General features: G+C 32.3%; 1 protein-coding gene and 1 long non-coding RNA gene across 2 annotated transcripts in view; one reads left to right on the top strand and one right to left on the bottom strand.

Annotated features, from left to right (window-relative positions):
- LOC126739219 (dual specificity protein phosphatase 22-like) overlaps positions 1–22432 on the bottom strand; it is a 100442-nt gene that overhangs the window by 28893 nt on the left and 49117 nt on the right. The window contains exons 3-6 of the mRNA XM_050444797.1: positions 7879–8003; positions 7632–7803; positions 7412–7575; positions 7166–7320 (exon numbers count right to left, since the gene is read on the bottom strand). Of these exons, the coding sequence (XP_050300754.1) occupies positions 7166–7320; positions 7412–7575; positions 7632–7803; positions 7879–8003 (616 nt within the window). The remainder of the gene's footprint in view (positions 1–7165; positions 7321–7411; positions 7576–7631; positions 7804–7878; positions 8004–22432) is intronic.
- On the top strand, positions 7194–16193 carry LOC126739221 (uncharacterized). The gene is made up of 5 exons (XR_007661574.1): positions 7194–7339; positions 7402–7548; positions 7614–7991; positions 15699–15839; positions 15907–16193. It is a non-coding gene; the product is annotated as an uncharacterized LOC126739221 (long non-coding RNA).

A 22432-nucleotide genomic window follows, 5' to 3' on the forward strand; every position in this document is an offset into this window, starting at 1 on the left:
TTGAAAGAAAATCGAAAGCCACTCAAAAAATTGACTATAGTACCTTGAAAATACGCAAGTTGTACAAAACTATGCTGCAAATATCCGTTAAAAAAAAAGAAGACCTTTTAAAGTTATGCGAAAATGGAGTGATACCTAATGAGTACTATGGTTGGTATAAATCGCTGCCAATAAGCACAACATTGAAAGATGTGATTCCTGAACCTGGATATTCTGACTCAGACGGGGAGACGTTTAAGTTCTTAGTTACATTATGTTTAACAAAATTTATTACTTTATATTTTATATTTTATATTTAGGTTTTGTATTTTTTTTAATAAAAAAAGATATATTACCAAAAAAAGTTTACTAGTTTTTTAACATCAAGTTTATTTATAAAAATTAACTCATTAAGTCAGTAATTTGACAATATTTCACATAAAATGAAAACTCACTAAGTCACATTTTATATTTTTCTTTTCAATTATTGATTAACAAAATACTACTTTTTCATTATTATTTTACTGTTAGTTTTGAAATAACACACAAAACCATATTTTATTGCCGGAAACTAAAAACTACAAAATGTTTTTTTCCCAAAACCACCTAAACCATCGGCATTAGTAAACAATTGATTTTTCCAGAAACTATCATTTTTGACTTAATGAGTTTTTGCAGCAAGCCAACGATATATTAATTAATTAATAAGCATAAGTTAATAATAAGCATACATTATAATTGCTCCTCTTGTGGATTTTTAGGTGAAATTTAAATATTAGTAAACATTGCTGAAAAAATGCGTGGTTTAATTATTTATATTAACTGTTAATTTCGTTACAAAAACTATTAACTTACTCTAAATTAAATAGAATTTTTAATATTGATTTTTGTCCTAATATGGGTCGTGACCCACTGTGTATTAATAACTATCACGGGCAGATGCCGGAATTTTCACGAAAATGCGCTTTCTTGCTTAGCGATCATAGGTTTTAAAAACCGGCTTTAATTTCATCGTATTAAATCTTGATAAATACTGCTAATATGTTAGAAAAAATCTGTATTATGTTGAATGCATATGTTAATTTAAATTTCTTTAATATACAAAGCCTGTATCGAAGCTTTTTCATGCATTATAGTTAACTGATAAGTAGTTCTCGATTATCCCCGGTAAGAACTGGAGGTGTCTACATTTTAGGATGTCAATCGCGAGAAACGCCCTTAAAAGAGTAAACAAATGACATAACCTCATTTTGCGTCCTTTCCGGATTAAGTTTTAATTATCTAGAAAAAAGCAGAAAAACAAGAAAAACACTCTCTGATGAATAACAAGCAAAAAAACAATAATTTCCAACCCACAAACGTCTCTGAAACGATTATAAAGTTTGTTTTTTCACAACTACTGATAATAAACACAAGATGTATTGCCTAAGCCCAAGCAGAACAGTTCCAGAGAAATCCAGTAATTAATACTTTCACTTAATACAAATATATATTGCTAAATCACTTAAAACGATTAAAAAAGTTTATATTTATTGATTTGTTTGATTGTTAATGTAAAAGCAAGGAGCCTCCAATGACTCCCTCGACTGACTTTTAGCAATGGTTAAGTCTATCAACCCCTTTTGAAGCTGATTATTTAGTTAAGCAAAGGGAGAATACTCTCTAGAGCAACAGGAATATAAGTGAAAATCTCTAATGATCACCCCATGATTAAAAAAATTAAGGATCATAAATTATATAATGCAAATGGAAGGGTGTAGATGTCCCATATTTGGTTCAAGCTATTGATTATTTTGCTCCATATCATAACAAATTAAATATGAAAGATGACTTTGCATGTTTTGCAAAAAAGGGAAAACAAACAGGATTTGGAGTCCACTGTTCACAAAAAGATTATAGTTATGCAGAAAAACTTTCTGATGACAGACATTTGCATGGCAGAAATTGTGGCTATCATCAATGAATTTAACAAAGAAGGCATAATTGCATACAATGATTATATTACTGAGGACCAAAATACTAATAATTGAGGTGAAATTGGGATGGATACCAGGAGACTCCAGATTGCCAGGCAACAATTCTGCTGATCACCTAGCTAATATAGGTAGACAACTAAAAATTCTTAAAATACTATTATTTCAACCAATTATAAAGGAAAAGATTCTAAGAGAGCATAATAATAACCGGAAAAAACCTGAATGATAAGTACTGACAAATACAGACAGTATTTCCAAAAAAAAGTATGGTTCAGGGATATGAAATTTATAGACAGACGACATATAACTACAATAATTAGAATGAGAACAGGTCATTGTCTAACATCGGAACATTTAAATAATCTGGGAATCAAAAAAGATCGTTACTGTGAATGTGGACAGGTAGAGAGTCTGGACCACATTTTTCTTGACTATCCAATAAATCAGATTAGAGACATGGACATTTACAATTTCTTTACTATTAAAGGCATGCCAACTCCTATCAATATGGCAATGATCTTATCAAATCTCGATATGGAATCTGCTTTATTGCTCAACAAGTTCTTAAATAAAAATAAAATCAAACTATAACAAAGAAATCATCAAATCAAGGGAAAAATTAAGTAAAATAAATGATCATTTTAATCTTTTAGCTTCTTACCAGGTAAGTATAATGTGATTTGTTTAACCTTTGTTTATTCTTGACTCCTGTAGATCATAGGTCCACACTCCCAAAACCCGTGATGTTTAGATATTTAAAAAAAAGTGTTTGTATCATTTAAAAAGTTTATTGATTTGTCTATTTGTATTTTTCAATTATTGGCATGTTTTAAATTTTAAACTGAACTGTTATGTTTAGTCAATTAATATTTTTGCTTATCTAATAAATTTATTTATTTTCTAAATTATGCAGCATATAGCCACTTCTGCTTGATGTTGCTTTGTGATTTTTATTATCATTTTGTTGGCTAATAAATAATTATTATTAAAATACTAACTGGTGACACAAAATATAAGCCACCAAGTGTAATATTAGTCGATAGTCCAAAGAGTGTTCAGGATATGGTTTAGAGCCAGGCACAACCCGAGCACCACCTAAGTAGCTGGCAAATTGCCCTTAGGGAGCAGAAGCCAAAACAAGAAGAAGAATAGAAGATCCAAAGACAAAGAGTATTTCTTTATTAAGTATTTTTGGATGATTCTGTGTATTTTTAGGGAATTTCAGTTATTTATTTAGTAATGAAAATTCTATATCTAATAGACTAAAGACTACATATCTAAAAAACTTGCAGTAAGTTTCCGAAAGGATCAAGTATGTCTGTTCAAAATGAATAATGAGTTTTGTTAATCAATGTTTTTTGAATTTTAGATATTAGCCTTTTTTGGCATATTTATGATGCATTTTTGACACTAAAAGTACATGCAATCAAACATTTAAAGAATGTGGTTTAAAAAACTAGTAAAGAATATTATAGTACTGTCATATCAACAAAGTATAGAACACTAATAATATCTAATATTTGCATCTAAACTCTTAAATTGAGTAAAGAGAATAGTGTAAAAAAATTACCCTTTAGACCTGGGGATAACTGGTTATAAGGCTTAGGTACATAATAATATTAAAGATAACATTTAAAACTATATATTGCTGACAAATGCCCTTTAACATATGCATAGCAGTAAAGATTTTTTATTTTTCAAATAGCTTTTCTTTGTAGACTAAAACTCCAGGCTAAGTGACATGAATACCTCAAAAAGACCAAAATTCTATTCTTCACCTTCAAGTTAGTCAGTCACTCCTTAGTTAATGTCATAATTTCATTTTGTCTTATGCATGTTGATGGTGGTCAGAATTTTTTTTTTTTGATTTTGCAATGTTTTCCTTGACAGGGTTGAATGATTCGGCATGATGCTTAACAGATAGGGAATAGTCTGTGCAAGTAGATGGTTGCCAAAGAGTTATGTCTTCTGAGTGGATGGGTCAATGCTATTTCTAATTTTTATAATACTATTTTTAGTTTTCATAATAGTATTTCTACCCCACAATGGAAGACCATTTAAAGAAAAACATCAGTTTCAATGAATTCTCTCGACTTTTTCTCCAAGGAATTGAGAAGGAGGAGGGAAAAAGAGTGTTTCCCTGAATCCAGACTAAATTTTGTTATCTTGTATTTGTAAGGAACAGTACCATTACAAAATAAATTAAACCATAAATAAATGACTGACATGAAGTTATATTGGTGGTGACACCTCAACTGTAGTAATTGCTGATCACTTGGGGGAGTTGAGTGGGAAAGCTCAAGTGATCGGTGCAAGGAGAATAAACTGTGCTTGAATGGAGGAAAGATAAACATATAAAGGTATACTAGTATAGCAACTTACAAGTCAAAGATCAAAACAAATATTTCATAAAAGGAAGTGGTAACTTTTCTTGAACTCACAGTTAACCAGGATCAGTATCATGTGGGTGATCATGTAAATTCTAATTCTACAATAAATTACCAATAAAAAAATTATGTTGTCTTGCTGTTGGGAGATGCAAATTCCCTAAAAATATACTGCTTCACATCTATTCACTTTGTGCTATCCTATGGTTTGCTTGCATCAGGGTAACTCCACTCATATCACAAGAGTTCAAATTTCTCAAAAAAGAGCCCTGCATTCAATGTATAAACTGACATTTATACTAGAATCATGTTTATATTACATTTTTAAGAACAAAAATTAATCCTAAACTATATTGATTCAAGCATCTATAAACTTAGAAAGGCTACTTAATTTTATATTACACCATCAGGTCTTGCTGTTAAATCCAATTTTTTTACCTATTCTACATTGACTTCTCTATTATATTTTTGAAATTTAGCATTTACAATGCATTTAATGTGTCAATATTGAAAGCAAATTTTAAAAAATCCTACTATACAGTTGCTGTTGCCACAGATTGCAAATACTGAGCAAGAAAAGATGGTTCAAAAGTTTGTTCTTAATTCCACATATATCCTTATTACTGTCTGAATTCCTAAACTCTATCAGCCTATGAGTAAAAATTACTTTGTTGGTTTTGTTGCATTAAGAATCAGTTAATTAGCCTGAAACTTGGCTGCTGACTATTAAGTCTGATCTGTGTCAATGTGCATGATCCTATGGTCATTGTTTCTGGACTATCATTTGCATACAGCAATGCATTAGGAATGCTAATTGGTAGGTAATTATGAATAGAACAGAGCCCTGCGGTTCACATTATTAGTCTATAATAAAGAATCATTGTAATATATACACTGAACCCTATTTGCTTGATATGTTTAAAATTTGTTTATAAGGATACTATGAGCTTTAACACATTAAACTACTCTTTCTGAGGTCACAAAAGTGACTCACCAGCAAAGCCTCCGCCCTCAAACTCCGTTGTTATTTCCTGGAGTAAATGGAGCTTCAGTGCTTTTCTTGGCTTAAAAACCCTAAAGGGATCAAAAGTTTATTGTGATTCTATGTATCGGTAAATTTCTTTTAATAAGATGATTTCAAAAACAACCAATAGTCACAACAGAAATAATGGTCATTGACCTGTAGTAGTCACAATTATTGTGGATTTATGAATGATTATGGCCTTAGAAAGTTTAAAACACTTTAGAACAATTTAACCTCTCAAAGGCATTTATACAATGGGGTTATTGGAGAGATAATAGGATTTTTAATGAATTTAATCATTTTTGTATGATATATTGGGTTATATTGATAGATTTATTATTTTGTGTTCTTAAATTATTTAAATACAAATTTATTACTAAAAAAATATTGAGGTATTGGAATCTAATATTTTTTTGGGTTTTGACTCCTTTTTAGGTATCCTTAAATTATTGACATCATTCTACATAGTTTTTGTTTTATTGAACTTTTTGTATAAATTTCTTTTGTAGATTTCTTTGCCTAATCTTTCTTTGCTTTGTCAAATTACTTAAAAATTAGATCGAGGTCTTTTCATTTTGACTTCATCTTACTTCAGAGGATAATAATATATATTTTATTTCAGAGGTTAACAATATATTATACATACAGTATTCGGATGCTGATGGTAAACATTTTAAATAAAATTTAGTTTCCATGTATTTTTTTTCAATATTTCTTGATACTTCTATAGGTATTACTGGATCCTTTGGCAAAAAATTTCAGATTTTTTAAGTACATCCGTGTTAAGTTTACTTTTCTAGGAACTTCACACAAACAACAAAAAATTAAAAAAATAGGCTGACTTTAATTAGAAAGGTTTTAGTACAATTAAAGAATATATGACTAAATGAATAATTGGCGAAGGCGCCGGATAAGCCTGGAACAGCTAGAAGCGGAAAAATTATCTACAATATTTTAAAGAAATTTTGAATTTGAATCAGACAGATAATTTATTATACAACTAAGTCATTGACAATAATTGAGACGAATCACTTTTAATAATTCCGTATTTTGTAATATGGTATCCGCATCTTAAAGAAAGAATATATTTACCTTAATCCAACAAACTTAGTCTTTACAATAATAATTTTGTATACTTGTTAAACTTAAAGTATATCTCAAGACGATTTTCAAATAATAGTTTACTTATCTTTCTATAAAAAAAGGAGTACTTGAGCCATGTCTATAAAGTTTAAGAAATACAAACTTTGATGTAAATAAATATTTCATAAAAATATATCAAAGTCAGGATTACTTTAAATTACTTTAAACGGAAGTAAACAGGTTTAAATTAAGGAATTTATTTTTTGAGGGAACACCATTCATTCTTGGACTTTTACGCTAAGCATGTTCTATGCTTCCATATCAAATATTTGTCACATAAAACGCCCTGGTCATCACTTGTAGTAAATAACACAAGTTTCCGTTTATTTCCCTTTTAACGGCTAAGCTATCCGGCAATACCGAGCTTCTGAATATCGTTATTTGTAAACGAATATCACTAATTTCTTGAAAAAATAAGCGAATATCCCCGAGAATTTATTATGCCACTATTTAAACAATCTTAGAATGATCTCGTACAACCAACTTGGGTCAATATCTTTACTTTTGACGCATAGTAACCGCTAACTGCTGTTTTCTTTTGATGGACAACAAAGAACGTTGCCACGAATTCAAGTTAATTTAACTTTTTATTAAAGGTATTATGGACCCAAAAGGAACACAAATACTGTGAATTAACCTCTTCATTAAAAACTTACCTAAACTTCTAAGACCTGCGGGTCCGGACCTGGGTCTACCTCCAGTACTGCACGTACTGGACGTACTGCGAGTACTACTCGTACTGGGACTCCTGTGCATTTCTGACTTGGATCTCTGATTGGTCCTTTTCCGGCTTTTTCTTTGAGTTGCGGACCTAAAAAGTTACCTATGAGGTAAGTCGTAAAGATTATTCACACAGTTTACAACAAAAATCTTCTACAATATCTCTTTACAGTTTAAAATACCTGCAAAGCCCAGTTGGACATGTTTCACCTAAGGCACAATTTCCTTCACAAATACTCCTGGACTGTAACAGTTCCTCGTAGTTGTTGAGCATTAGGGCGCACTGCTCCTGATCCTTATAAATCAGGGCCAAACTAGGGTATCGTTCTTTTAACCTTCGACGTTCCTGAATTGGAAAATTAATTAAGATTATTGTGATATTAGGTTATATGGGTGTATTACATCAATAAGACGGGTACACTCGAACTCCTCGAGTTGTTTTAGGAACCCCAAGTTGGGATTGGCCACATTTCTGCCCGCTCTCACCACTTTAAGGGCGTCTTTCCAGTTTAGGGTTGTCACTGACATAATATAAGCCACAGCCACGGTTACACTTCGGGACATACCAGCAAGACTATTAAGAAATAATGTGATAAGTATTCTATTATATTGTAAAAACTGGTATTTTATAGATTATTAGGTAATTTACCAGTGAATAAGGACGTTTCCATCACGGAGTCGGGCGGCATGGATAAAGTCGTTACACAGCGAGAAGTACTGGGTTAGATTTTGGTCGGGAGTGTCGGAGGCCATCACGCACAGGTAATGCTTATCCTGAAAGATTTAAAGAAGTTTAATTTAAAAAATTAAATTCTTTACAATAGTTTCAATAATGACAATTCTTAGTTGACGACTACGTTTTTACACTCAAATCCATCTTTAGGAAACCGGTTATTTTAATGGGTACTAAGTATAACTAACTAACTTTTCCAAGGACTTATTGACTATATACAGTAGAGCCGCACTGTATATATTCAATAAGTCCTTGGCGTATTCCAGATGCTTGGAAGGTATCTATAGTTACCCCAATCTTTAAGGCAGGAGACAAAAATGAACCCACCTACTACAGACCTAATTCAGTGATAAATAATGTTTATAAATTGTTTGAAAAGTGCCTGAAGCAACGATTTGTCGATTAATTATATTTTACTTAATAATCAATTCGGATTTTAAAAGAATAGATCTACATGGTAACAGCATGAAATTATGTTAAGTAAATTCTGAGTTATGGTCAAAAATGTTCCTTAATTAATGAAAATTATGAGTTGCAAAGTTTCAACTTTAGTGGCTTTGGAACTTTGTTTGACAAATCTGCCACGAACTCAGAATTTTTGAAGTATAAAAAACATTCTGGTATGAGATTATTGCGGAAAAAAGCCCTTTCTCTGACCTTTCCCTAAAAACTTTTTTAGAATATTCCAATCATAGTGTGCGTTTTAAGAAAAAAAACAAATAAAATTCCCTACCCTTATAATAATAGTAATAATAATAAAAACGTTTATTACTCGTAGTCGCTCAGACAGAAAAAAAAGTATAAACAGAGGTACACAGACAATAAATAGCACTATGTTATTTCAATGTAAATATGAAAAAAGGAAATTAATTCGCTACTCTTAACAATATAATAAAGATAAAGAAAAGGTTATACTATAATATCTATTTTAAATTCTATATATATATATTATTTTTTATTATATTAAAATTTTTTTTTTATATTAAAAATTTTTTTAATTATATTAAAAATTAATAAATTGCACATTAATATTCATAGTTATTTTGACTTACTTTAAAATGAGAAACTTTATGCGTTGAACAAATGTCCTTTAAATTTTGCTTGAAGTGCGTTCTCGGACATCGCAAAGTCTAATACGTATTTTAAATTTACGTACGAAAATGGCTTTTTAAATATTTCTTTGTTTTCTTGTTATATTTAAATTCACCTTTCTAACTAGATATGGTGCAGTTTCACATTTAAGCACCTTATTAAAAAAACAAACAATCTTCAATTCAGCAATCTTCGATTTTCCATATTTAGGCATGCTGCGTCTACATATGCTCTCTGTTGCTAAGTTTCTGTATGCTATATGAGTCGTAATAATAAAGACAGGGTCCATAGATAATATCACAAATGTTTAGTGGTGATAATGTAAGTGAATCCCAAATAATTTTTTTTAATGTTGGTACTTAAATAGTGTTTCTGGGAAAAAATAGATCTCAAAGCAAAATCCAGTCTTTAATTTGAGCGCAATATGCTATTTAAATGTAATTTATGATCCGTTACCAGACCAAGATTCTTGAATTTAAGGTTTGCTTTTGAATTTTCGCCAATAAGTTGCTAAAATCAGTATTAATTTTTTGATTGGTTTGAGCAACATCAGTGCGTTTCAACAAAAAATAAATTTGAGTGTCATCAGCGTAGTTACGGTGTTTACAATATTTTATTATTTTTGTAATCTGTGCTGTATAAAGTGTATAGAGCAATCGTCCAAGAATACTACCTTGAGGAACACCAATGATCACATCCAGGCTTTCGAAACTTTGCAATTCAATGTCCTCTGTTTGTAATCTCACCAATAAAAACATATTAAAGCACTCGCGCACTCGCAAAAGCTTAAATAATGTAGTAATCCTAAAAGTGTTAAATCAAACCCTTGGAAACACGGTGGGTAGGTTATTATCCAGAGCATTCAAAATATCATAAGTTACTTGAGTTAATGCAGTAGTGCAGCCATAACCTTTACGAAAACCAGACTGATATTCTGGTATCAAATGGATCTAACTACTTAAATCATTAATCCAGAATTACGTTTTCACCTTTAAATTCATCTGTAGAGAATCCTTTATAGTTATGTAAAAATATTATAAAAATATTCTAAAAGTCTTAAAGTTGTTTGCCATGCATATCAATTATTACAATTTCCAAGCAATTAATGTCATTTTTCATGTGTTTTAAGTTCCTAGAATAAATATTCATTTCTTCTATGTAGTTTGGTTATTTTTTTTAGATTGTTCAAGTGATTTATCATGTGTTTCAATATCCTGGAATAATATTTCGTTCTTTCAGGCATTGGATCATTTTTGAAAAATTTGCAGGTAATTGAGGTGATTTTTTTTAAGTAGGTTGCAGTACTCAAGTTCCTAGAATCAATATTCATTCCTTCCAGGGTAATTGGTTAGTTTTTTAAATATTTCTAACCATTTGTTTCTTTTGTCTGTCCAGTTTATTATTTTATTTATTTGTTTATTTAACTGAGTTTCTTTTCCAGATAATTCAACTGTTTCCCATGTGTTTTAACTTCTTGGAATAATTTATCCTTTTATAGCCATATCGGGTCATTTTTAAAATTGTTCGTGTGTGTGGTTTTTTTTACATTTTTCCTGACAGTTTAAGATATTTTGGTGTTTCTCATTCTTAGAATAAATTTTAATTTTTCCAGTGAATTTTTTTAATAATTTTTTTAATAATTCAACTGGTTTGTTCCTTGTGTTTAAGTTATTGTTTATTTTATTCATTTGCTTGTTTTTGAACTGATTTGTCTCGTCTAAATAGTTTAGATGCTTTAATTCAACTGAAATAATTTTTAATCTTATATTTCCAGACAATTAAGGTGATTTCTTTACATTTTCCAGGCAGCTGAGTCTCATGTTCCAGGAATAATTTTTCAAACAAGAGTCAGTTGAGGTACAAGACTCATTCTTACATAAAATTATTGGGTAAGAAATGCAATTATACTCAATATTCTCAAAAACAGTAAAGATTTGCTAAGAAAATTATCAAAAAATAAATCTTTAATTGAAACTGCTCTAACTACCCAAATTCTTATTCCAAAATCATGTCTGTACCCTCAAGTCCATCCTCGGGAACTCCTATATATTTAGGCTCCTAAGTTATGCCCAAAAATGTTCTTTAATCAATAGAACTCTTATAAGAAGTCATTGAGAAAAAAACGCTTTTGCTCAAACCCTTCTCTAAAGCATCAACACTAGACTATTTTACCGCCCATAAGCATCACTTATTAAATTCCTATTGGCTATTACAGATTTATTAAAAAATCCAATATTTACCATAAAATTTTCACCCGATTATGCTGCCAGTTTGTGCATTTTGAACGTTAAATTTTGAAGCCAGAAACTCCCCAGAGAAATTAAGGCAGCGAAGTTGGGCCCGTCAGGACAGGTGGGACATTTATGTGTATAAAGCGTCCATTTATCAAAAGACAATCCTCTCTCTCTCATGTTCATGTTTAACCATTGTTTGGATATTAGATAATGTCATGGGCATTGTATATTATATAATTTATATAAGTTATTTTTATAAAAATGAAGGTATGTACGTGTGGTGGGTGCTTGAGTTAAGGGGGTCTTTAAAATGGAACTTTGTAGTGTAAAGGGAAGCTGAATCGGCAAGCAATAATTGATGAGTTTTATCTTTATTACCATAAAAGATTATTATAAGAAGTAAAGGGATTCTAAAATCATGACTCGATCACGATACGATCCTTAAAATTTTGAAAGCCTAGAATTAGTACTACCGTGGAACTGTGGGCAATTTGTTTGCTTGCAATAGTATTTACAGTATCATAAAAATTTGTCACTTATTTTGATAGGCACAAAACAATACTACTGTTTCTCTTTAATAAAATATGAGGCATCTTTTTTAACCAAATATGATTAGGTAGTTAATATAGAAGCCAATATTCAAAGTTAAATGAAGAGAAGAGAAAAATTCCATAACATCGCAACGCCGCTCGATCACATAGCTGATTCCATCTACACAAGGAATCTTTACGATATTTATAGTCGTTTAGGACCTCCTGAGAAGAAACCAAAGTTTAAAAAACACGAACATTCTTTTGAACAAAGATGCTATAATTATAAAGGTGTTAGATATCTTACTCCCAAATCTTGAAACCAAAACTGGAATGTTCAAAATGTAAGCGGTTAGGGCACCTAGAAAAAGACTGCCGACGAAACCAAGTTAAACACCGTTTTATTTTATCAAATGCTGTCGAAAAAGCTTACTTCTTTGATTGTGTGGTTAATGGCAAGCCCACAAGATGTTATATTGACACCGGTTGTGGTTTCGTGTTAATTAAAGAAGATACAGAACGTGAATTAAAACTAATCATGAATCCTAGCTCAATGGTTGTGAGAGGGTATGAAGGATGTGTTCAGCATTCTCCAAAAACGCTGATAACATATCGAGGCAAACGTAAAAGCTTTAGCTTTGGTTGTCCCTAGCCATGTCCAAAAGGTTCCTGTCATGGTAGGTCAATCCTTTTTAAATTTACCAGAAGTCGCTGTTGTTATCGTTGCAGACAAGGTACGCATTATCTTAAGCTCTGAGGATAATCTTAACGAGACTTTAAAGTTAGAAGAATTCCACTCTATCCCAGGGGTGATATCATGGTTCCATCTCAGACTTCGGTGCTTGTAGCAGTTACCTCACAAAGTCTTTGTTCCTGGAAGTCTTCGACCCGTTCCTGGTGAAGAGCACTATTTGGGCGAATGCATTACAACTGCAGAAAATGAAACAGTTCTGGTTACGAATGTTTCACGTCAAAACATGTGGGTAAGCAGAAAAACTATTTAAACTATTTTAGCAAGAAGTGTACGTTGTTTTGAAGATAAAACCCAACGCATAGGGGTTAATAGTTTTAAGGTTGAGATGAAAGAGAGAAAGTTATTTAGCAAAAATGATTTGCTATATAACGAAAATCTTGATTCTCAACAGCAAGATTGATTACTTAATTTAGTTAACGAGTTTCGAGAATGTTTTTCAATTAACACAAGCGAGTTGGGTAAAACTGATGTAATCAAGATGTCCATTCATTTAAAAGATGATAATCCAGTATTATACCGTCCGTATCGATTGTCACATGCAGAGCGCAATGTAGTTAAAGGCAAAAATGAGTCACCGTATTCTAGTCCCATGTTACTTGTAAAGAAGAAAAATGGAGAACATTGTATGGGTGTCGATTATAGAGCATTGAATTTAAAAACTGTTAAAGATAGGTTTCCTTTACCTCATGTAAGTAATTTTCTGGAGAAACTTAGAGGTAGACAGTTTAATACAAATTTAGGCCTAGCTAGTGGTTATTACCAGATTCCAATGGAAGAGTCATTAATTCCAAAAACAGCTTTTATCACACCCGATGGACGCTTCGAATATTTACGTGTTACTTTTGGTTTATGTAATGCTCCAGCCATTTTTCAAAGGACACCTAATAAGGTTCAAGAAAATCTTCGATATGGCAACGTGATAGCTTATATGGATGACGTTTTTTTACCCAAAAAGGATTTGATTCGGGACTTGATATTTTAAAATTGGTATTAGAGTCAATAAGAGTTGCTGGACTTACTCTCCGATTAAGTAAGTGCCAACTTTTCATAAAAAGGTAGAATACCTAGGGCACGAAATAAGCAAGTTGGGTGTTCAACCTGGTGAGAGAAAGTCTGAAGCCATTAAAAATTATCCAGTCTCTACTGATGTCGATGATTGCTCGTCCTTTGACCTGCCTAACGAAAAAGGATGCTAGATTTTCTTGGGATTAGAAGTACAGCTTTTAATATTCTCAAGGAAAAATTATCGTCACGACCTATTCTAGCCCTATACGACCCAAGTCTAAGAACTGAAGTGCATACAGACGCATCGAAAATGGGCGTTGGCGCCATCCTTCTTCAAGAACAAGTCGACAAGACCTTGAGACCTGTGATCTACTTCTCTCGCCAAACAACCAAGGAGGAGCAAAGATATCACTCCTATGAACTCGAAACTATCGCTGTAGTAGATACTCTTAAGAACTTTCGAGTATATTTAATTGGAATTGATCAAGAACTAGACTCTGTAAAAGAGACCTGATTCCTCGAATTGGAAGATGGTGGTTATCAACTCAAGAGTTTACGTCTAGTATTGAATACCGAGCAGGTACCAAGATGGCACACGCTGACGTTCTAAGCCGAAATCCTTTAGTTGTCCGGAAATTTCCGTAGGTGAGATTAACGTATCCAATGAAGACTGGGTTTTGAGTGCTCAACTAGCGGATGATCGATGCAAATTTCTTATAGAAACGTTGGAAAGAGAAGCGAAAGATCGTCAAGAACAAAAAAATCATCAGAAATATTGTTTGGAAAATGGTAGTCTCTACAGAATTGTCGAAAAAGGCTTAAATAAATGGGTAGTTCCAAGAGCGGCAAGACGGCAGGTTCTTCTATACTTTCACGATGGCATTTGGCACTTGTCAGTGGAAAAGACTGTTTCAGATATTATTATATGTGCTGATACCTTTATGAATGACCTTTTTTTTGAAAATGTGTGTAAACTTGAAAACAGAGAATCGGTGAATCATAAACAATACAGACTTCGGTTTTTATAAACAAATACATTTAAAAACGGATGCTGACACACTATCCACTTTTTAAATAAGGAAGAAGATATATCGTCTGATGCAGACAGTATACCCAAGCGTATCGTTTACAAATAGTCAAAAAATACACTCACGATCGAAAATTTCACGATTTACGGAACACTTAAAAAGCTTCTACTTCCCGACATATAGATGGCGGTAAGAAAGCGAAATTACCTCCTCGAGGCTACACGGACTGCCAAACACCTGATATGTTATATAAAATGCAGCCATTTTTCATAGTTCTTTAGCTTGCAAAGCCTTTTTTTCACTTCTGCCGAAAAACTAACTTTCATTAATCAAATTTTTGCGAAAAATCTTAACAAAATTGATATGTTTTTCATATTTCGCACAAAATATTTCTAGGTGTTTAATTCAGTCTGTTCAGTGTGTCAGTTGTGATTAGTTTTTATTAAGCTGTGCTGACGCGTGAGATGAAGGAAAAAATTCTAAAAAAGCAGTAAATTATATTGTTGTACAAGAGCTGAGAAATAAACAGTAAAAACATTGAATCGAATATGAATATAAGTTGAATAGACATGGGCGACATTCCATTTGCATAAGCAGTTATTGCAATTAACTTTTTTTTGTGAAAATGGCAAGTGAAAAAGAAAACAACAAAAGTGAGAAATAGATTCTGAGAAGAAGAAGCTGTTGTGTTAAATATGTGGATAGCTAAAGCGTCGAAACCATGAAAATCTCAGTAATAAATAATTCTATTTGAAATTCGGTGTATGGGAAAATTATTTTATTTCTGATTATGTCCAATTTGAGTCTAACTTACCTTTCAAGGTAAGTTAGAATGGTCTTCGTAATCCACCAGAAGTGGTAAGCTGAAGCCTAATTTTTTATGATAAACTGCTTGGTTTAAACTAAACTCATTAATTAATAATTTACCTTTATTGTAGTAAATACACTTAACTTAGTAATGTATATTTTAGACGGACACCACTGTTGTACGGCTAAATGATATCTTGTATGACATATTTAAAATCAATAAAAAAAACTGGTTATTTTTTTGAGTCTAAAATAGGACATTCCGTTTAAAAATGTCTTTTTTCAGACCATGATTATAAAGAACTGACCACTTTTGATCACATAGAGCAGCAGCCAACAACAGAATATGCTGATAGGTTGAAAGTTAAAAACTGCACCCAAGTCTTTAATAATACTAAATCTAGATGGACAATATAGCATAAGTGGGGTAAGATTTCTTTTTTTTTTTATTTATTCTAAAAATGAATACTTCAAAATATGCTTTCTCTTTTTAGATATTGGAGACCAAAATCAATTACCTAGTGGAGCTCAATACGCAGCAACTTTTATCTTGTTTCTCTATACACTTTTTGACAGCTTTTATGTCAAAACTTACCCTAAAGCTGACACCAAACCTGAGATAACAGCAATTTTACCAGTTTCAATGCATGAGCAATTTTGCATTCTATACAAATCTTGGAGTCTATGAAGCTTTCAAAGACAAATGGAAAAATGGTATCTTAAGTAACTTTTTGCAAACTCTTTATACAAGTTCCTAATTAAATAAACTTGTAAGTTTATACATTGTGGAATTTGGAAGAATTTTTATATTTTATTTCATGTTTTAACAAGTATATATATCTGTTAATTTTACATTGTAAGTTATACAATATAAATTTAATAATAAATTTTGTTGACCTTTATACATTTACTTTAACCTTTTGTAACACCCTGAATAAATTCTAGTTTACAAATGTTTATTTAACAAAGTTCCTAATTAAATTAAGTTGTAAATTTAAATATTGCGCAATTTAGATGAATTTGTATATTTTATATTTTTCCAAAGTTGTATAAATGTTTTTATTGTATAACTTGTGAAATAAATCTATAATCTCTTTTCACAATATAGTAAAAGGTAAATATTTTTTATTTCATTGCTGAAACCCAAAGCTATGTACCTGTTAGAAATTGTATGGGTCTTTCAGAAATTTTAGTATGCAAATATTAAAAGTGATAAGTGGAAGAATTTGTTTAAAATGGACACAAAAAAGTCTCGATGAGACACTTTTTCTATTTGCGTAGTATAGTTTCTGAAATAACCTCACATTTCCGACTAATTTTAAGCCCACAGTATAGTTGAGCAAAATTCAAATTTGGAGCCATATTCAATTTTTAAATGTCCCGCTACTATGACGACGTCACAAACTTATTTTCGGTTCCAGCTAGTACTACTCCTCGACATTGAGAGGGCGCAATATTCATGAACGGTTCAGTGTTTTATTGGCTCTTATGGGAGTTTCCTATCTAAGAAGTATTAATCTATGATTAGTCATATCGAGTAATCGTGATTTTAGAATCCCTGTGAAGGTCTTACGAATATCTTGCGAACACCGAGAAAATAGCTGATTTTTCGTTATTCCGGAATGACAAGTGGCACAACGCACGACGTCTAAAAGGTTGGCGAGAATCGTCCGGAATATATTCAGTCGAAGATGCCACGTTGGCAGCCATAATTAAAGAACGTTTTCAGTGAGTTCGTAAAAATGGGTCATGGTTATGTGGTAAATTAAAAAGCTAAATTGGATTCTACTTTGGGTGAGTCTGCTCTTTCGTTTACAACAGTAAAATATTGTGTAGCAGTACGAGCTGCCAAGATGAGCATCGCAGTAGTCGACCCAATGAGGTGACGATCCCAGATGATCGATAACTGAAAGTGCCCAGCATAGCAGACATAGTAGGTATTTCAAAAAGAGCGGTACATCGCATATTATCTGAAAATTTAGGTATGAGAAAGCTGTGTTCAAGATGAGTGTGGCGCATGCTCATACTCAAGCAAAAACAGTGTCATGAAGAGGTTTCAATTGAGTGTTAACCATGGAGTCCATCACTTCATACCCGAAAGAAAAGAACAAGCAAAATAATGGATTCAAAAGGGAAAGCCTCTAAAGAAGGCGAAGACCGTTTCATCTGCAGCTAAGGTCATGCATTTGTTTTTTTGGGATTCGCGAGAGATAATTTTCATTGATTACCTTGAAAAAGGTAAAACTATTAACGCCGAGTAATACGCCAACTTACTGCAACAATTTAGCGAATATATCAAGCAAAAACGATCGCATTTGGCTAAAAAAAATGTGTGGTTTCATCATGGCAATACACCTGCTCACAAATCTAACAAAAATCTGATAAAATTAACGAATTAAAGTTTAAATTGCTATCTAATGCACCCTATTCGATTGATACTTAATAATTCCAAACATGCATTTACGACTTATAAGAAGAACCTGAAATAGGTAAAAACATGAATGAATAGGAAAAGATAGACACATTAAACGATACTATAGTGAAGGCTCTGACAACAACCAATAAAAAGAAAATATTAAATATGTATAGTACAGGTATTCTATAAATTCCTTTACAAAAGTCAATATGATGATAGTGACGGGAGAAAATCCTGAATATGAAATTCTGACATCAATGGGAAGCATTGTCAAACAAAGAGCTTCTTGATATTACTATAGAGGAAATAGAATTAGTATTAAGAAAAATAATAATAATAAAGCCAGGGGAAGACAACATAATTACAGATGCAATAAAAATAGGAAGCCTACATCTACTACTAAAAATAAAAAAGCTTTTTAATCTTTGTCTATACAAAGGTAAAATTCCCAAAACTTGACACAATTCTATCGTAATCCTACTTCACAAAAAAGGAGATTTAGCATAACTAGGGAACTACCGCCTAATAAGCCTCCTAAGTCGCCATTACAAACTCAAATTATCATCACCCTACTGAAAATAAATTAGATTTCTATCAGCCTGTGGAACAGACAGGGTTTTGTCGTAATTTTGGAATGATACAATAGAGCTGAATTAAACGTGATGTTCGGCAAGGCGAGACGATGTCACCTTGCCAAAACTGTTTATTTCAGTCATGGAAAGTGTGTCTAAACATAGATAGTAAGAACCGAAACAACTTACGTTTTGCAGATAAAATAGTGCTTTTCTCGGACAATTTCGAAGAAATGCGACTGATGATGCAGGACCTGCAAAAGATGTGTGGAAAAGTCGGTCTTAATATCAGTATACCAAAAACAAAATTCATGACAAACCTTGTTCCCAGCTGTAGTTTGAAGATTGGTGCAGCTGAAATTTAAATGAAAGATAAACCTTGTCCATGAGGTCAGCATCTCAAGGGATAACCAGAGATGCGAACTAAAATGAAAGCTCACTCTCTCATGGACAGCTTTTAGAAGACTTAAGGACGTTTTCAAGAGAGACATGCTTCATAATAAGAAGACCCGCAGCAATAGGATACAAACAGCCCAAAATCGATTGGAATGGAAAATGATTGGGGAGGCCTATGTTTAACAATAGATACAGAGGGTTAAATGATGATGCACTTAATTCGCCAGATTTAGATCCTTCGGATTATTTTCTGTTTTCAAACTAGAAAAACTGGCAAAGTAGTCAAAGATTTTCCAACGATGAAGAAGTGATGTCGACAAGGTATGGCTATTTTGAGGAGCAAGACATTTCTTATTATAAAAAGGTATCGAACTTACAAGAAAAGAAAAGAACTGGAAATAGTGTATAGATTTTAAAGCAGATTATGTTCACAAAATGTTTGTATTGTCTTTGTTGGGTCGTGTATTGGGTCGATTGAAATAGGTAGGGTGGATCCACGTATAAAAAACTAATTGGAATCAATTGGTTCTCAACTTATTGCTAAAACTTTGTAGATTTCCGAGAGCTGTTTTAATCACAAGTTGCGTGTCCCATTAATTCCTAAAGTTTTCCATTTTATAGCACGAAAGCCTTTGGATTTTCCGCATCTGTTCCATTTATTATATTATTTTGTCATGTTTCTTATGTATCAAATTGATTTCATTTTAATTTTATCGCTTGTATTGGTGTAATATTATTTTTTTCCTACCTTGGCCATCCCAGGTAGGAATAAAAATTCAGAGGTTATGCTAACAATATTTTCATATCGGCCAACATGTTCTAAATATAGAATGTTATTCATTAATTAATTATTAATTTGTGATTATCAGTATACATATCCAGCATAAATGTAAAAATGTATCAAGCAAGTTTCATTAAATATTAAAATCTAGAGTACAGAATATTTAGATTGTTGCTGGAATGTTGCCTGATGTAAGGAATATTCTTTGAACAAGGTGTCACTTTTCTTCTATTCAATAATAATTGTCCCAAAGGCAAATCATCCAAGGATACCCATGTGATATTCATTATATTCTTAGAATATTCTATATTATAAAAAATGTTTTTGTTTTTTCAGGATAACCCCAAAGTAGTTTTTTTCAAAAATGTTAATATTCTAGGCATGTGGGGATTTCTGAGGAGGACTGTTTAAAATTTAATATTTTTAGGATATCCTTTGATCGTATGTACTTGTTTCCACTATCAACGTCATTTTTGAGTATTTCCATAAAACAAAAACTTGACTTTTGGTTTTATATAGAGGTTTTCTCATTTGCAGGTGTGAATATTTTTAGATTATTTCCAAATTTGCCTTAAATATAAAACTTTAACCCTTAATTTATAACAATTTCGGGACACATAGCATTTCTATTTTATTATTTCTTTATTGTATCCTAAGATTATTTAGAATTTCTTGTATAATTTCATGTTTTCAGTTTAATTTTTTTTTCCAAAAAGTTCATTGATCTTCCATGTGTTTCAAGTTCCTGGAATAATTTTTCGGGTTTCCAGGCACTTGGAGTCATTTTTCAAATTTTCCAAGCAGTTGAAGTGATTTTTTAAATCTCAAGCAAAAAAATCCACTGCAAACACCATTGCTATGCAGATGACACCAAGTTGTATTTTACATTTAAGGACACTGATGTTATCCAAGCTAATTAATTTATTAATAAAGAACTTCATGGGCTATACCCGGAAACTAAAAACCTTCTTTGTAAAATGAATCCAATAAAATCATTACCCATTTAATTCTGCCGCGATGACCATAGATCAAATACTTTATATAGCCTAAATTTAAAATTAAATAATGACACTATAGGTTTCAAAAACTTTGCAAAGACTCTAGGACTTATAATTGATCACAAGCTTAAGTACAAAGAGCAGATTAGTCTTAAATTGGAACATGGATGTTCTCTGCTAATAACAATTTTCTGCAAGAGACATTTTTTAAGCTGGAATATTAAGAAAACGCTATGTGGCAGCTTAGTGATATCACTCACTTCCTTTCTTTTTACAAAATTTTTGATTATAACAGAACTTCATTTTCATAAAAGTAACTGTTATTTTATAGAGTATATAATGTACTCTACCCATGACATTATCTAATATTCAAACAATGGCTACATCCACATAAGAGAGAGACAGGATTGTCTTTTGATAAATGAACGTTTTACATACATAAATGTCCCACCTGTCCTGACGGACCCAATTTCGCTGCCTTAATTTCTCTGGGGAGTTTCGAGTTTCAAAATTTAACGTTCAAAATGCACAAACCGGCGGCATAATCGGGTGAATATTTAATGTTAAATCATGCGGGGGAATATTGGATTTTTTAATAAATTTGTAATAGTCAGTAGAAATTTAATAGAGAACGCTTATGGGGGCATACATAGTCTAGTATTGATGCCTTACATATGTTTTTTAGCGAGAGCAATTTCCCAATTTTTTCCAAGAGTCCTATAAGAGTTTTTTTCATAATTTTATTACATAAATTAGGATCTATTTAGAATATTTTCCATAACTAAAAGAGTTCCTGAGGATGAACTTGATGGAGACCCTTAAACTAATTGTTTTAAATGTAAAATTGTGTTTCATGATGTAAAATCTATTATACAATGTACTGGTTGTAGTTTATATTATCACCGAAAATGTATGAACGTAGATATAGGCGGTTTCCATATGAGGAAGGCCACTTGGAAATGCTAAGTATGAGTGGTGCCACGAAATTTATCTGCTGTATCTACAGACCACCAAGCGACACCCAATATAGACGGCTCTTTTTGAACCTGATTGATTGCATTAACCATCTGCAAATTGACTACCCAAGCGCAGAAATCATCGTCATGGGTGATTTTAACGTTCACAATATCAACTGGCTGCGCTTCTGCAACAAGAACGACGATGAAGGACGAGAAGCTGAGCTATTTGCCACCATAGGCGGGCTTACGCAGCTAGGAACGTCGGACCACAAATTGATAACAGTCTCTTGCCAGTTGGAGGTTAAAACGCAGGATCCTCCGATGCCGCGGAAGGTATGGCACTCTAAATCAGCAGAGTGGAACCATCTTCGGGAATTTTATCGCTCATTCCCTTGGAAAGAAGTCTGCTTTAGAACCAATAACATCTCAGAATGTGCAAACCAAATTACAGAGACGATCTTGGCAGAAATGGAAGCTTATATCCCTTTTTCTACTAAATGCGGATCAAACAACAAGCAATGGTTCAACCTGAATTGCAAAAAGGCTGTAAATACTAAAAACGCAGCATATCGCAAATGGCGTCAACATCCTTCCATCAAAAATCGGAGGAACTTTTTAGCCTCCAGAAATAGCTGCAAGCTAATTATTGATGAATGCAAAGAGAGTCACAACAACAGGATCAAAAACAAACTGCTAAACTGCCCAAATGGAACAAGATCTTTCTGGTCGGTATCGAAAGCCGTTAGTCAAGGATTTGCTAAGTCGGCCTTGCCACCCCTAACAGCAGATGATGGTTCTATCGCGGTAACAGCAAGGGAAAAAGCCAACTTACTGGGTAAACTCTTCGCGTCCAATTCTACTCTGCACTCGCAAGGCAAAACACCGCCATATTTGCCAA

This window comes from Anthonomus grandis, chromosome 8, assembly GCF_022605725.1.
Source record: "Anthonomus grandis grandis chromosome 8, icAntGran1.3, whole genome shotgun sequence".
NCBI lineage: Eukaryota > Metazoa > Arthropoda > Insecta > Coleoptera > Curculionidae > Anthonomus > Anthonomus grandis.